The sequence below is a fragment of the Phaethon lepturus genome, unplaced genomic scaffold (genome assembly GCF_000687285.1).
Source record: "Phaethon lepturus isolate BGI_N335 unplaced genomic scaffold, ASM68728v1 scaffold20056, whole genome shotgun sequence".
Lineage (NCBI taxonomy): Eukaryota > Metazoa > Chordata > Aves > Phaethontiformes > Phaethontidae > Phaethon > Phaethon lepturus.
Window position 1 is genome coordinate 23,563 of NW_010548513.1, and position 16,472 is coordinate 40,034.

General features: G+C 39.7%; 1 protein-coding gene across 1 annotated transcript in view; it reads right to left on the reverse strand.

Annotated features, from left to right (window-relative positions):
• Nucleotides 1-4,877: 4,877 nt before the first annotated feature.
• The window catches only part of FHOD3 (formin homology 2 domain containing 3), a gene marked incomplete at its 5' end in the record, with an annotated part of 80,675 nt that continues 69,080 nt past the window's right edge, over nucleotides 4,878-16,472 (reverse strand). The window contains one exon of the mRNA XM_010289996.1: nucleotides 4,878-5,652. Within this exon, the coding sequence (XP_010288298.1) occupies nucleotides 5,570-5,652 (83 nt within the window). The remainder of the gene's footprint in view (nucleotides 5,653-16,472) is intronic.

The window sequence follows — 16,472 nt, forward strand, 5'->3', positions numbered from 1 at the left end:
AATAAAACTGAGAAACAAAAAATGCAGTTTCATGGACAATTAAATTTAACATAAAACAAATTTACCTAAAATGAGAAAACAACAAACGAAACCAAAAACTCAACCAAAAGGACCTGTAGATAATATCTCTGACCATGCATGGCTTGGTTTTTAAATTACAATTCACAGAATAACACTGCTGGAAAGCCTATTTTACACTATGCTACACAGAACACAAAAAAACATGAGTAGTGACATTTACACAATTTTACAGTATTTCTCCTTCGTCTAAGAAACACGTCCTTTTCTACTTTACATTTTTTTACAATACCCAGCTCACAAAAAAAAGGACACTATACGCGCAAAGACAGTCTTTAAAAAGGAGAAATGCACCCAATACTACAAATAAACCTTTTCTTTCACAGAAGCCTCTGTATTAGATAGCGATTAAACAAAATATATCTCTATCTGCCACTCAATGTGAAATGGACCAATTAGAAATATTTTTTTTTTTTGAGTAAACATAAAACTATACAACATCTCTGAAACTCCTTGAATTACTTGCTATGTAACTATTAAACCGCTTGCCAAAAACCTCTTGGGATCGCATCTGAAATGCCAATTGAGCCAGCTGCTGCCCCAGTCAAAAAAAGGGAAGGTGTTCAAGTGTTTGCAAATCATTTTCAACAGTTGCCCATAACCAAGCACTTTCTTCTTCAAAAATGCTTCAATTTATTTTCTTTCAGAGCCTGTAAGTACCTGGCAGTTTTCCCTGTGGAGAAACATCAACAGTCGTAGTCCTTACAGCTTAGGCAAGTGTTTCTTGCATCCCGATGCTGGAAACGCAAGAGCCATCATCCGAACGCTGCTCGGGGTCAGGCTCTGCCTACGCCCGCCTGCCCAGCCTGCCTCGAAGGTAAGGAGAGGAGCAGTACATGTGAAGCGAGCACACGGGAGTGGGAAAGAGAGAGGAATAGGCTCGTGCTGCTGCTGGACACCGCGTCCCTGCACGCCCTTCAGATAAAGGCGGGCGAGTTGTAGCGGGAGGATAAAGATGTGGAACTGGTAGGCTGCCACCTTGTCCCCATTTCATCTCAGTGAACATCGTACAAACGTTGTACAAGCAACAACCACACAGCATACGCACACACCTGCAGACTGAATCCAGACTACCAGTATTGGTCAAATGGTTTCTAAAGGGTTTTGGACAGACACTTGCTTTTGTTACAGTACCGGGGACGCCGGCCTAGGGCAGGTGCCGGGCAGAAGGAACCACTTCCTGCACCTCCAGTGGCATCGTGCCCTGTAGGTCTGCAGGAGAGGTGGCAGTCCTCCCTCGCGACTCTTCAATGGCTTTTAGCATTCTCCAGGGAGCGTTCAGAGCACAGCACGGCGGGGATTTACGGCGCTGTCCCGCCACTTCATCGACTACCTTGAGGGGGAATGGAGCGCCTTGCGGGAGGCCCTTGCTGTTCAGTCACATCAGGACTCTGACTCAGGCTATGAACTCTTATCTAGATACTCACATGCAAGTTCCTATTAAGCTAGAGCCAAAGCCTTGTCTACCTACAAATCTGATGCCTTATTTTGCAGACAGAGTCATTCAGTACAGAGATTTACAATAAAAGGGGGTCAAAAGAGAAAAAGAAATGCATTTTGAAAACTGCTTTTGATGCTGTTTCCAGTGTTTATCCGAGCGAGAAAGACCCTCATTAAAACACCATTTTTTTGTTGATTTTGGATTATGGACGGGGATCTATCAAACCGAAGGGTCACACATAGTAGCCAAGGGGCTATAAAACATCTGGAATCCATGAGCCTGGTGCCTGGCCTTACTGAAAGGTGAAGAGTGATGAATTTAATTTTTGTGAGGGATCTTTCACTCTCGATAGTGGCACACAGCATTCCCTGGGGGTGTTTCTTCACCGCAGCCACATAACTGCTACTGAAAGCTATCCCTCAGTTGGGAGCGAGGGACTACAAAGTATTTGTATGCAGTCTGCTTTTAAACACCAAGGGAGATGAAAGGAAATTAGGATAGCTTCCCTTTGGCAGCCATTTCATATGCTAAAGTTTACCTCAGCATCCAAATCAGGAAGGCATTATGGTGGTAGACGGACAGACAAGTTACTGGCAGCAGATGGGTGCCGAAATGAACACCAGCAGCAACTCTGAGAGCTTGGTGGACATACACAACTCTGGGCACTACATTTGCAGCTGACTGGTACTATGAGAAAGAGAAGAGAGGTAGTTATTATGGCTGCAAGTGTTTAAAAACAGCCTTCATGGATCTCTAATGAGAAATGGGAACATGTGTCACTACATCGTGCTTCAAAGACCTTTATATTTGTCAAAAAACCAATCCGCATCCCACACACATTTTAGAACAACTGTTACATCCTTACGATGGGCTCTTTTGATGACAGAGGGTCAGGCAGCAACTCAAAACCTGGAGGTTACAACCTGACTAGACAGACAAAGGCATGCAAACGTAACCAATTCCTCCATTTCATCTGGAATCCCCTAGTCAGGTGAAGGGGAACAAACGTTACTCCCACCGCCAGGACATGCATGCAGATCCCAGAGGAAATGCTGCCACTGTACAGCTTAGCACACTGGGCTGCTGGCCGTTTTTATCAGGAACCAAAATGGAAATCTTTGCTGTAGTTATGGTGTTGTCAATGTAAGGATGTTTTATGATTAATAAAATAATAAAGCGTTTAATGATCTTGCTGCTGTAAACACCGAGGACAGTGGAATTAATCTGACTGTACACTACTGCATAAACAAGACCAAGTTATCCGCCAGAAAAATTCGTATCGGTTTTACAGATACAGAGCAGGAACAGAAAAAAAAACCCAAACCCATAACTGAAAAATAGACAAGGAAGAATATGCTTCACATGTAAGACACTTCCATCCAGAGAATCTGAAAGAAACTGGCTTTTTTTTCTGAACTTATTCTAACTCCATTCCCCATATTGAATTTTCTCCTCGATAAGGAGCATGTGAAGTTTTGCAAAATTTTTGCACAATTCTTGGAAAATACATATGCCCAACTATTAGTAGTCATCAGCTAAATTATGTGTCAGACACAGATGCTGTACTATGTCTAAATGAAACACAAACTTGTTTCCTCTTAGCAAGCAGTCACCAACAGCCACCTACTTTGCACATTCAGCATATTTTAATTAAAATATTAAGTTTTAAAAACTTGTTTGATTTTCTCCCTCCAATCAAATATAGGACAAAATGCATTTTGTTGCATTTTTGCTTCTTTTATCACTTAGCAAATATCACAGTTCAACATAACCATTACATTCAGGGTGTCTTCCTCTTGTTTCCGACTTCAAAGACCTCCACAAACCCCCATTACCTTCATTTCTTTGTTCTAAGCATCCTTAAGAGAGATTTAAAAAGTCCATAACGGTGAGCAGCACATAAAGATCCACTTTAAAGTCCAGATGCTCGTAGGTCTTGCTTATTTTACAGTGAAATTAATTATATTCCACTTCTTTCTGTTTCCTAACCAGCTTCCTCCTTTTCATAGCTTTCAAATACACAACACATTTTATTAATTACACAAATACTGCCTTCTGCCTATTTGTAAAATTGACTTCTTACCAAGCTGAGAGGAAAACAACATCAAACTCAATGCTGTCCTTAAGAACCTTTGCTCATTAATGACTTTTTGGCCATGGACTTTGACACATGAAGATCCAAGGCAAGAGCAGATAAAGAATAAAATGTTACGATCAAGAGGGTGGACAGGATAGATAGGATGTTCAACTGCAGATCTCTTTGCAGTGTTTTCAGCTACCTGATTCTCTCATCAGTTGGATGCTGTGCTCAGAACGATATGATGGATGACTGAGGTTTCAACGGTTTATTGTGTTTGGTTCAACTAACCTGAACGATCTTCAGTGATTATCCTGTCCTTAATGAGAGTAGAAAAACTTGAAGTACCTGACCTAGCTTAGATGTCAGAAGCAACATAGCTATTGCATTAAGAGCCCAGCATAGACTATGAGTTATCCCAACTTCTCAAGTGTGTTTTGCAGCCAAAATTGAACCCTGTTACCATGACTAAACCGCTGCAGTTCCCCCATTAACTAGCTTGAAGGAAGCCTCAGCTGTTACTGCTGTGCAGGTACACCCTTAATCTTAGAGGCTAAGGCAATGGAAAGAGATAATCTTGTGCATTCTTGAGGATCAATTGGTCATATACAGACTTTGGCTTAAAAAGTTCCCTTTTACGTTATTGTTTGCAGTTCTCTTCAAAATGCTTCAGCACTGGCTAGGGTGACTGTGTTCAATTCATCTTCACTGCTATATATGTCCTCCACTTAAAGGCAGATGAGTTGACTAAAGGTTTTTCAAACACATGCTGAGGGTAGTCATAAAAGTCAGTTATAAAACAGCAAGATAAGAGCAAACATATTGGAGTGTTCACTGTGGTACTCTCTCCACTTGCATCAAGGATAATCACAAAAAAAGAGTAAAGAACAGCAAAAACACAGCAGGCTTTTAGCAGGGCCATTTCATATTCAGATCCATTAATTTGAAATAAAATCACCACCACATTATCTTGCAGCAGAGAAAAGCAGCATGAAGGGCACAGGCAAGTGAACAAAACTTCTTGATCTTAGCATCTGAATGCATTTATCGAGTATGTAAAATTGTTGGCATAGATCTCTTTGAAACTGTACAAATGCACAGTACAGCCATAGCTCAACAAGAGGGAGGTATTCTGTGTCCTCTCCTCTATGTGCATGCCGCTATGTACAGTATGAGTGTGTTAATACACGTGAATTCAGGATTCTAAACTATCCACTTGTATTGTAGGCCATCTCCTGCCCCACAGGGTGAATCTCATCGAACAACACTGAGTTCCCACAAAAAGATATTATTTTCCTCCAGTCCAGGTGGAACGGTAAGGCCCCAGAGTGAAAATCATGGTCCAGCCAGCTTGAGCAGGAGCATGATTTCACATCATGACTGTATGTGTATAGATACATCTCCACACATTCATTCTGTACATATACAAAGGTACACGTACATTTTTACATTCTTTGGTGGCAAAATAATTAAAAAAACCCAACAAACCACAAGGTTGCACAGACTGTGCATCTTTGCTTAATGAATCTGCTTCAGGAAAATTGGGGTTGCTGTAACTGGAGTTATTTTGCCTCTTTAAGGACTGTTCCTTACATTGACAAAATGCACACATTTACAATGACTAAAACAGGGCACAAGGAAAGCCAACGTAAACACAGCTCACATAATGACAGGTAACTCGGAGAGAGCCTCCTCCTACCCACATCAACACACCATGAGAAGCAGCAGCCATATGCTTTCACCTACAAGCACTCAAACACTTCCTCAGTTACTGTCTGGACGTCGTGCGGAGCTGTGACACACCCTTCTGCCCTGGCTGTGGGGTTTCACTGTTTGTTGCTTATTAAAATCGAACTAACAGAGGACGGGATGTTGGGAGCAGCAGAGGAGGCTGGCAGGTCAATGCCACACCGAAGGGTTGTCAGCCTGTGTGCTTCAGATGAACGGCTCTTCTTCTTGCCACCTCTGGGACGTCAAACCTGCATCTCAGAGGTGCTGATGAGGCCCAGTGCTTTGGCTTCTTCTGGTGTCAGTCCGCTCTTTAGTGTCCTTCTCACTGGATGGTCATAAATTCCAAAAGCAGGCAAAAAAAAAACCCAAAACAAACACACAGAGAAAATGCAAACAATTAGAAGTGATAATTACACAAGACTTTCAGCTGAAAAAAACGTCCTGTTAACATGCAAGCTGAGTCAAATAAAAAATTGCTATGTACTAAGGGTCTCAGAAATACTGAGTAATGCCCTATGCCAAATCAATGGGAGCATTAAGTACCCAGCAACTCCGAACAGTCAGGCAAAAAAAGACATTTGTCATTTGACATCTAGTCAACAAAAACTTTTAAGAAAAAATACCACAGCATTTTAAGACTTTTTTTCTCTGAAATTGTACCAGTTGATTTTCAGTCCATAGAAAGTATCATCTGCCCTATTATTTTACAGTTTCATAAAGTTTTTTTTTAAAGAGCTTTTGGATCCTTGTAGGGCTCAATTGAATTTATCACTATTTAATCCTATGTGACTCTTTAAAGGTGTAAAAAAAAAAAACCCAACCAAAAAGTTAAAACATTAAAAATGCAACTATTTTATAGTCAATTCAAGTAATTAGAACTACTGTCTTCAACAAGTCTCGTTTCTTCTGTAATGTTCCCCCATCCTAGCCCCATTTGCATTAGCTTTGCCATGAGCAGTCTGCAGCATTTTAGCTGAATTTAAATGAGAAATCTAGGCCAAAATCTTGTTTCTTAATTTTCTATGAAGTGTTCTGAACACCAGCCCCGACATAAAACTTTTAAAATCTGTGATTGCCTTTTTTATTCAGAAACAAGTGACCATGTGGCTGCACACACTGAGCATTAGTGTCCTGCTAGTTTTACTGCCATGATCTTCAGCTGGATGGGCTTTAGTTCAAGGCACAAATGGGGTGTTCACTCCACACTTTGATATTCCTCAAGTACAAAATGCACATTCAGAAGTTTAAGCTGCATGCAAAGCATAAACAATGACTTTATGTTGAACAAAATATATTCAGAGCCCCAAAATAATGAAGTCTAGAGGGAACTGTTAGAGAAACCAATTGCAGACAGTGGTTAAGGACTTCTTGCATCACTATCATCTAGCACAATTAAGACTTCTAACTTACTGAGATATTCAGTCCATCTAACTGAAACTGGGTGGTCACATTCAAGGGTGAAGAGGAGGGAATGGATCGGTATAGAAAACAAGGAGATAAGAAAAAGGGAAAATATGGCATAGGTGAACATTTGATACCATGCAGGTAGGATGAATGTGATCTATGTTTGATAGCTTTCGTCAGTTACTGAGGTTCATCAAATGAGCCAAAAGTGCCACATGTGAATTGTTCCTCCACTATCAAACCCTTCCTTGAAAGTTTTTCTTCAAGGCTCACTCTGTTCTCCTACAGTATTTGCATACTTACTAAAAACCACTAGCAGTTTGCATAGCAACAGTTTATGATAGGCACTTTTTCCTACAGTACTCATCAGCAACATCTGCCAAGTTTAACAATGCTTGGCTTAAAGCAGTACAAGGTTAAATGCAACTGATAAAGCTAAGATTAAGAAAGACTAGCAGAAGAGCAACACACTTCAAAAAATGCTCTGGTCTCCATGGTGCAGACTACCCAACACAGACTTCTGAGTCAGGCTTCATCACTGGCGCCCTTTTATACATCTCAAATTTGATATCCAAACATCCACGGTGACAAATAAATACCTTAGGGTCTTAAGGTCTCAGTGAATCACCCAATGCTTATTTCTGTATCAAAATGAAGTGTATCAGGAGTGAAAGAACAAAACCAAGAAAGCTGCAGTAGAAACATTGCTGCCTCATTAAAAGCAATTTCCTTGTGCAGTTCACCTGCTTAGCTGCCTCCACTGCCTCTCCCCTGAAACATGTGTTTTTTCTGTACCCTCTATAACATGCTGCCAAACGCAGACCATAGCTAGCTTGGCCACCGAATAGTAAAGTCATGTTAACATAGACTAATGTACATTGATTTTCAGAAGAGCTTATCAGAGACCAGACAAAAGTCTCTGTCACTAGATTCAAAGTGGGATTGGACACTGCTCCCTAAGAGAGTATTCCTCCTCTGTGGACATGAATTATCCACAGCAGCTGTACTGTTGAACCAAGGAAACTGTCAATCATCAGAGAAAAAATATGCATACAGGAGACTAAACTTTCACAGGATGACTGTCTAGATGACATTACATCTTCCCACTGAAGGCAAAAGTGAACTGGAAAACTGGATGCAGAACAAATTTCCACATTTTAGACACTTTTGCAGGAGTGTCAAACCAAACGTATCCTTGATTGCTCTCACGCACATCCCCAACTCACTCAGACCACACTCACTCACTCACATTCGCAAACTGAGCACACTAACTACTGTTTTTCTTGTCAGACGGTAAGTCAGGAAGAGTAAGGGGACAAGCAATTGTTCTTCCTGTTTGTAAATATTTAATAGGAACTGAGGCACTCTGCCAGTACTAGTCATGTACCAGAATAAGCAAAACTCTGGTCTTATTTATGACAATGTAAATCTGGAATAACCTTCTTTAGGTCAGTACAATTGCCATGGCACACATAACTGGGGCTGAGACTCTGCCTAACAACTGAAAGGGCAACATGTACCTCTGTAACTTCCACCAAGCGGAATACAGTTGTTTAAATTCCTCCATCAGCCTGAGTTACAGGATTAGTAGTTTACTAGGAAAAGCCAAATGGATTTACAATAACATATAGGTCTCTTTGAAGAAAATTACAGGAGGTTATATTCAGAAGTCATAATCAGAGGTAAAAATACCATGGTAGAAACCATCTTCATGGAAAAACAAGGAAGAAACCTAAGGAATCCTCTTTACATAAGCAAGATTTTTCTCCAGAAAATCTTCAGATCTCACCTATCAAAGATACTAAAGTCTTAGTCTGATGACCTCTTGTATAACCCTCAGATGACTGAAAAAAAGAAATACTGCATGCAGCATGTGACAAGGGCAAGTGCCCTGTTCTGGGTTTGCTGTATGACTCACACAAGGCCAACACGGGGAGGCCAACCCCGGGTTTGCACTTTTTGTGCCACTGCAAAACAAGTAGTAATGACAATACTCAGTGAATTGCTGGGGCATACGCAGCTGTAATTAAACAAAACAATCTCTTTGCATCCCTCAGTTGATTGTTCTAACTTATCTCAGCTCTCCTATAACACAGAGAATTATAGCTATTACATATATATTTTATATACTTGGATTTAAGATATCCAGTGTCCTAAGCTTTGAAAGCCAGCAGTCAGGAGGAAAGAGCTCCAAACAATGTACGACTTTGGCAGTCATAATGAGATTGTCAAGAAAATGGTTAATAAAAAGCAAAAAGGTAAAGAATCTTTCTAGTGGCAGAATGGTTCCCATAAACACTGATGGCTGCTGACTTGTATAAACTAAGCGTGTGGGGCCAAATACTGCGAAGTACTGTGACTACCAGCAAGATTAATGCGGTCCGCCATCAGGCAGGCAACTGGAATGATAATTTCTGACAGAATCATAATCGAGACTCAAAAGAATGAGTGAATTCTTGCTGCTACAATGCAACAGACCAGTCTGACAAAGATGAATCCACTTGTAGTTTGAAGTATTTTGTACTTAGGGAGATGAAAGTGGACTGATAAAGGGTCTCTTTATATGAAAATTATATCTAGTAAGTGCCAATTACTTCCAGGACATTTCCTCGTCTGAAGGTACCACGTATGGATGCGGTATCAGCTGTAACACAAGAGCGAGTTCCTGCACCACTATTCTCTACACTGGCTGGTGGACTATGGAGGCTTGCGGGTGATGAAGCCAGGAGAAAGTTGAGTTACCTAAAGGAGCCCAGACTACTCTGGGAGGTGAGTGAACCTTGTTTTGACATGCTGTTAAACAGATGTCCTCAGACATTTGTCTGTTTCCTCATAAAGCGCTTGGTAGGGTTCCTCTACCTTAGGAAAGGCCATGAACACATTCAGTCATCAAAATTGAATGCAGAGAGATATTTTCCTTCCATGTTTTATAGGCATTGCAAAATTACATTTCTCAAACTAGATCTTCCCTCTCCCCTCTTCACTGAACTCTGTCATGTCTTTAACTGGACTAGACATAATATCTTGGCTTGTAAAACTCTTGGCCTGCTGCAGTTCACATTAAACTGAGTTATGGAATGTAGTTTGGAGGCAGTGACAATAAAAATAAGACTTTCAAATGACCTTTTAGGTTCTTTAAGCAGTTTTTAAAACATTTGCTAAAGAAACATAACATAGAGAGAAAATAACTTTTACTTTTGTGACAAGCAAGGCCTGCTGAGATCCCATAACCAAGAAACTAAATGTTGTTTTTCTGGGGTCAGAGGGCATGATATTCTTTATTAATCAGGAAATCTAGAATTTTATTTGATATCCTGGCAGAATGCAGCGTGCTTATGATGAACTCGATGAATTTGACTCTGCCTGTTGGGTTGAAATCTACACAGATACGTAGCCCTGACAGTACACTGGGAATGTTTTAATAAAGAGTAATTTCCTAAGTGTAGCTTTGTCAGAGAACATAATTATCTAGGGTTTGCTTGGTATTATAAAGAGCAAATAGCATTCCTAATTTCCCCTCCCTCTACATTTTTTTTTTAACAAGATGCAACAAGCAGATCAGTAAAGATCAGTCTGGCTGACACCATTTATTCTTCCATTTGCAATGGCTTTTAGCACGTGTGTGTACATTTGTATGGATGAGTCTCTTGAAATGCAGAATAGATGTGACGATTCTTCTGCTCAAGAAGTCACAGAATTAGTGTCGTTCCGATTGCAAAAAGATGTGGTAGCCATATAACTTTCTTTTGGTCGCAGCTGCAAAGGTATTGCAGCTGGTAGTTGCTGATTTGGAACAAAGAAATTCCAGGTGGCTGTAAATTACACAGCGAGGACAGCAGGAAGGGCAGGGTATACGAGGCAATACAGGCCATCTCCATCATCTCATTTCATTTCATGTACCGTTGTTTTATTTTCTGTTAGCTACCCACACCCAGCTTGCGCACACAGTCTATTTTCACTTATATTTACACTTGACGTATTCTCTTGGACTTTACTCCAATGAGTCCAGCAATGGCAATATGCAACTCAAAAGTCCAATCCAGACAGTCTTGCTCATATTCTCTTATTTTAATCCTGTTCTGCATTTGTGTATTTTTATGTCACTATCTGTATAAGCTACACTTATGTTTAATTATGAATGTATCATTGCTTACTATAAGCAGGCCTAAACGCTTAATAAAAATACTAAAACCTTATGTGTAGAGATTTTCTTACAGATATTTGTAGGTAAATTTTTGGATTTTGTCATGCACTTCACTGAAGAAGTACAGCCAACTGAAATGTGGTCTTTGTCTGGGTCAGCCACGTAGAAAGCTGCAGGAAACAACATATTATGACGTATTATTATTGCCCTGCAGCTTTGCTTTGAGTCTTGTCAGCACTTCATAGATGGCACAAGTCCCTCCGAACAAGAAATTCTGTAGTTCACAACCATTTCCTGGTGTACTTTATGGTGGCTGTAACATGAAGAGCAGTCTAGGAGTGGAAAAGGACAAAGTGGCATTTTGCAAGGAAATCTTAAATTGTGTTTTGTCTCCAGGTGGCTTACGTTATAGGGGGCAAAAAGGAACTTTGCTTTAGAGAATCTAGGCTGCATGAAGACGACATTGTTTTAAAGTAATATTTAACATGTAGGTGAAACTGTTAAAGTTGAATTAAGTAGGTTTCTGACTTTACGTGTTTCACAGATCATCATTTGCATAATCCCAACAGTAAAGCAGAAAAGAAGGACATAAATCCTTCCTTGAAAACCTTCCATGACAAAACGCCCCTAGGTTTTCGGACTTCTGTGAATGCCACTGTAAAAAGTTACTACTAAAAGCAATCCTGCTGCTATCCCTTTTGTCATTTCTTCCACTTAACTTTACCAGTCAGAAGTGATTCCACCATTAATAGGCAAGACGTCGAGAGCGTAGAGCTTGTCTACAATGGAGTCTGCATTTAAGCACTATATACTATTTTCAAGACCAGACTATATATCAACAATGCACAGGACAAAAAAAAGGCAGGAGATGGGATATGGAAAGTAAGCCACCTAACACAAGTGTTTTGGGCATGCAGCCTTTACATTCCATTTGAAATTTTAAAATGACTTCAAGTCTATTTTGAAGTGATCTATTATTAGATGATAGACTTTTGACAAGTGGGTAGCTCAGGCTTAGGAGCACAGAGCTGCCTGTTGGAGAGTGACTTGGCAGCGAAGTGTGACCATGTTTGACCGCCTGGGTTCTGTGGAATGCAAATTAATTATCCCCATTAGGAATCCACGGTGGGAAATAAAACAGTAAAAGGCATCATCTCTATAAACCCATCAGATTAAAAATAACTATGATCAAAACAATCATGTAATTATGCTAATCAGGTGGTGTTATTCTGCCTAAAGAAAGTCATATATACACATATATATTTTTTTTTTTGACATAGTGCTGGGGCAAGATAAATTCAAAGTAGCTCTGCGTGAAACATTTTTGTTCATCTTCTAAGACAGTCTTCCCTCCAAACACATTTGACACTCGCAACCAAGCGTAGCCAAATTCCTGCCTTCACAGATCCTTGTGCTGAACTCCTTCATGGCAGCAGAGGGCTCTCTTTGGCAGCTGGGATATCGCGATGCTCTCCTGGAAAGCCACATAGGAGGTCCCTTTTGTTACTCCACTACTTTTGTAAGGCAACTTGAAAAGCAACCCTGTACTTCTCTGTCGTTTCTCGTTCTCACATGAAGTGCTGTCCATAACAACTCTGTGATCTTGTCAAGCCAGCAACTCACTGCTGCTGATTTCTTACTCCGATGCTGAAAATGATCATCATCATTCAGAAAGGAAGGATGATGTAAATAAGGAGTATATTGCTGACCTGGGGTAAACTTGAAAGTCACTTTAATACGGAGAGAAACCAAACAAAATACATATCCTGTCAACTTAGGGCTAACAGTGTGTAACTCAACTATACATATTTTTTTAATACTCACAACTTATGTATCCCGAGTTTGGGAATGAATCCTGTGACAAGATTTCAAAAGCTTTGAAATATACCTTTAAAATATGCCAACTAAAATGAAAACAGAGGGTAATGTAAATGAATTCACTGATGCAGTGAATGGCAAACTGGCAGAAGTGAAAACAGCTATTTGTATCTCTTGTAAGATGCAAACAAATGAAGTAAAATTAGTTTTTTCTACAGAACTCCAGCTGAAAAAGTACCAGAAGTGTATATCACAACAAAAGTATTTCTACAGAAAATGTCAATACCTGTCTTCTGTGACCTAGGAACGTGAACACCTTTATTTCCTACAGATACTGACATCACTTGCTTTTTACCAGCTGCTCACCTCCTGCCCGTTTCCCCCATATTACCTTCAACTTGTTCTTTCCTGTAATGAAGAAAGTGCCACTTGGCCAAGAAGAGATGGCCAGAGAAATTCCAGCACCTGTAATGCCTTGTCTAGACACCCATGGGAAGCTGCAGAGCACTCCCCTCTTTTTGGTTCTCCCATTGCTGGCGACACAGCATGAGGACATGCCATGGTCTCCCTCTGCTGTAGGATCCTGCTGGGACACAGGCTTCATCTGCTACCATGACGTACTCTTTGCTAAGACCTAAGTCTGAGCAGTGGCCACCTCTTCCTCCACAGAGCAGCACGTCTGGGGGGGCATTTAATCACATGAGGTGACAGCCACTCTAAAATCACTAGGGACAACCCATTATAGCAGCAGTTTTCTCCTTGTACCTACATCACGTCCTCTCTGCTTGGGTAATGTAACATACATGAGCATGTGAATGCCTGTGTAGTGTTCAACATCTCCGTCTTCTCCCTGTAAACTGAAATAGGGACAAAAGATGTCTTTTTTTTTGTAAAAATCACATATTTAATTCTGACTTCCCAGATCAATGCAACAACTTCTCTAATTTTTGTTTTCTGTTACTGTACTAAAACAATGCTGCTCAATTTTAAGCAAATACTACATTCCACTGTATCTCTGAATACTGGTAGTGGAATCTGATGCAAAGCTAAGGAATGTGCTTAGTGGTGCAGGCTGGTTTAATTTTATATCTGAATTTCCTTATATAAAAAAGATAAAGCTATATCAAGAAGAAAGTTGGAGGATACAAGCAAATTTGGGGTTTGAGACCCCAAAACAAATAACTTGTATCAGAATAAAATACATTACAGAAATGACTCATAGATTTCTCTAAAACACCAGCTGGAAAATGAATTTAAGCTTCTTTTACAAGCAATTTTAACCAGATTTTTAAACCAGGCTTTCAAAAACCCTTTTGTTTTGAAGGGTACATAATGTAGCACTGTACAGAAGGATGGGAATTTCACTTTCACAGTGCTAGGACCAGGCTAATGCTCCTGAATAAAACTTCAGATATGAAAGATACCAGTTTGAAACTCACAGAAACTGCCAACAATATACATAGTTACTATACATTTTAACAGTTAAAATGCAAAATGCCTACCTATCTGTCAAGATCAGTTACTTTAAAAGAAAGCTATAAAAATAATGGTAATGCACATTGTAAAGCAGAAAGAAACTGAACATAAATAAATACATACTTAGAAATGGCATTAATATCAACCAATCACATTTATATACCTCATCAACTCTAAACTAAACTAAAAACAAAACAAAACAAAAACCAGAACCAGCTATTCAGCCTCATGCTTCAAATACACACACTGATTTACAGCTGTTAAAACCCATGAGGAGACCTGTAGGTGAGTCAACTTATCCTACCTCTCCTGTTCGTTCTACAGCTGTTGCTGCTGGCATCTGGCAGAGGCGAGATATGGGACTACACGGGCCTCACCCTGATCCAGTACATCAATTTCTACAGCTTACTGTGTCAACTGTAATTATTATTAACTCATTAACTATTATTAATAATTTTTCTTTACTGTTTGTATTTTTATTTATTGTAGATCACGGAGCTTAGTTCTGCCATTTTTGCAAAGACCTTGCCATCCTAAGGATGAGAGAATGTATTACTTAAAAGGCATCCAAAAGACACTAGCTATCTTGGCATCTAATGGAGATAACCTTCCAGCTGCCAGAGGTTTAAGTGCTTTATCTCACGTTCTGTTTTCATTCAATAATTAGATTTTTATTAACTGGGTATTGACCTTCTGAAGGCTCAGTACATTTTGTGAGGACAAATAGACTTTGATACTGAATACCATCTGTGAAACATTTACTTTTTCTAAATGCAAAGAACTGTTGCTAAACGTGCATCACTAAATTACTCTGCCCCCTCCTCTAACTCCTGATAGGATCCAGTTACTCACATCCTAAATAATTAGTTGCAAATTCTAAGTGAAGTTGCTTGCCTTTAAAGCATTTTATATAGACTTTCTGCTTGTAAGGTTTTTATTTTTTTAAAAGCATAATTTCCATTAACTCCTGCTTTTAGTCAGGCTATAAATACCAGAAGAACAGTCTCCCTCCTGGTATTTTGGCACTTCTGTATCTTTTCATAGCCAGAAAAAGTAAGTGGAGAGACATGAAAATGAAAAGTAACAAAAAACCAAAGAAAAGAAGTTGTTAACTGAAGCACCCTATGAATGCCAAACAAAAATTATGCACCTCTGGATTCAAATAGTTTCCTACCTAGTGTTTTGTTTGCTTACAAACATGTTTATTCCAAAGCAGCGCTGCATGTGTTACTAAAACTTGTCTAAAGCTTGTCTCCAAGCCCAGTCCTTTGGCAGAGCTCTTTCTCACATTTTGGCACCTGATGACAGTGTGCTAACTCCTATTTCACTTTTACTGAAGGTGGAATTTAGTATGAAATACCTGACCTGGGATGTTCTACAGTTAAGTTGAATCCACCAGCCCTGAGTTTATTTGTCTAGGATTCAGGTAATCTCGACTCTATTCTTATCTCCTCCATAGTCCACTCTTGTGAGTCTGACAGATTACTTCAGTGGTGCCTCACATCCATTTCTGCATAATTACTGTAAGATTTTCTTACTCCCGCAAATCATTATGCAAATAAATCAATAAATCCTTATGAGATGTTTCCATATCTCAAAGGTCAGTCACAGGGTATATTATTAGGCTAATGTGTTTCCAAAGCTTAATAAAAGAACAAGGCATTATCATGTCTCTCCTCTCTCTTTTTGAAACATCACAAATAATTTTGATCAAGTTATCTTATTTGAATATTGAATTAAATTCTGATTCAATTATTATCTGCTTCAAACCTATTTCTCTAACTCAAATCTAAAGCAGATTTTTAATTTTAATAAAATCTAAGAGAAATAAGAGCACACCCACAAAGAGATGCTCTGGGATAAAACAGTGTAGGGGAAAACAAGCCTTTTGCTCTGCAACACCCTTCAGATGAATCCAATACATCCTGGGCTGCTCACCATCAAACATTACTCACACCTGGGCCTTACATTATGGTTGACCATTCCGGGTCAGCTGAAGATCCAGATGCAAACAGTGCTCTATAGTCAAGCCATCATTAAAGAGCTATTTTCTTGGCACAGTTATCTGAAATTATTTGTTGGCAAGACTGTGTTGGGATCCCCACTCTTTGACCACTGCCTTGAGTTTAGGGAGCCAGGAGACACATTTTTGAGTATGAAGGTGGCTAATACTAACAATTCATAAAGAAGAAGGGAGAAACTTGCAGGTTCATATTTTAGCCTAATTGCCTAATTGCTAGTCATCTGGTCTGATTTTGCTCCCCTGGGGCTTAATTAGCATTTGAACAAGGTAATGAATCCTT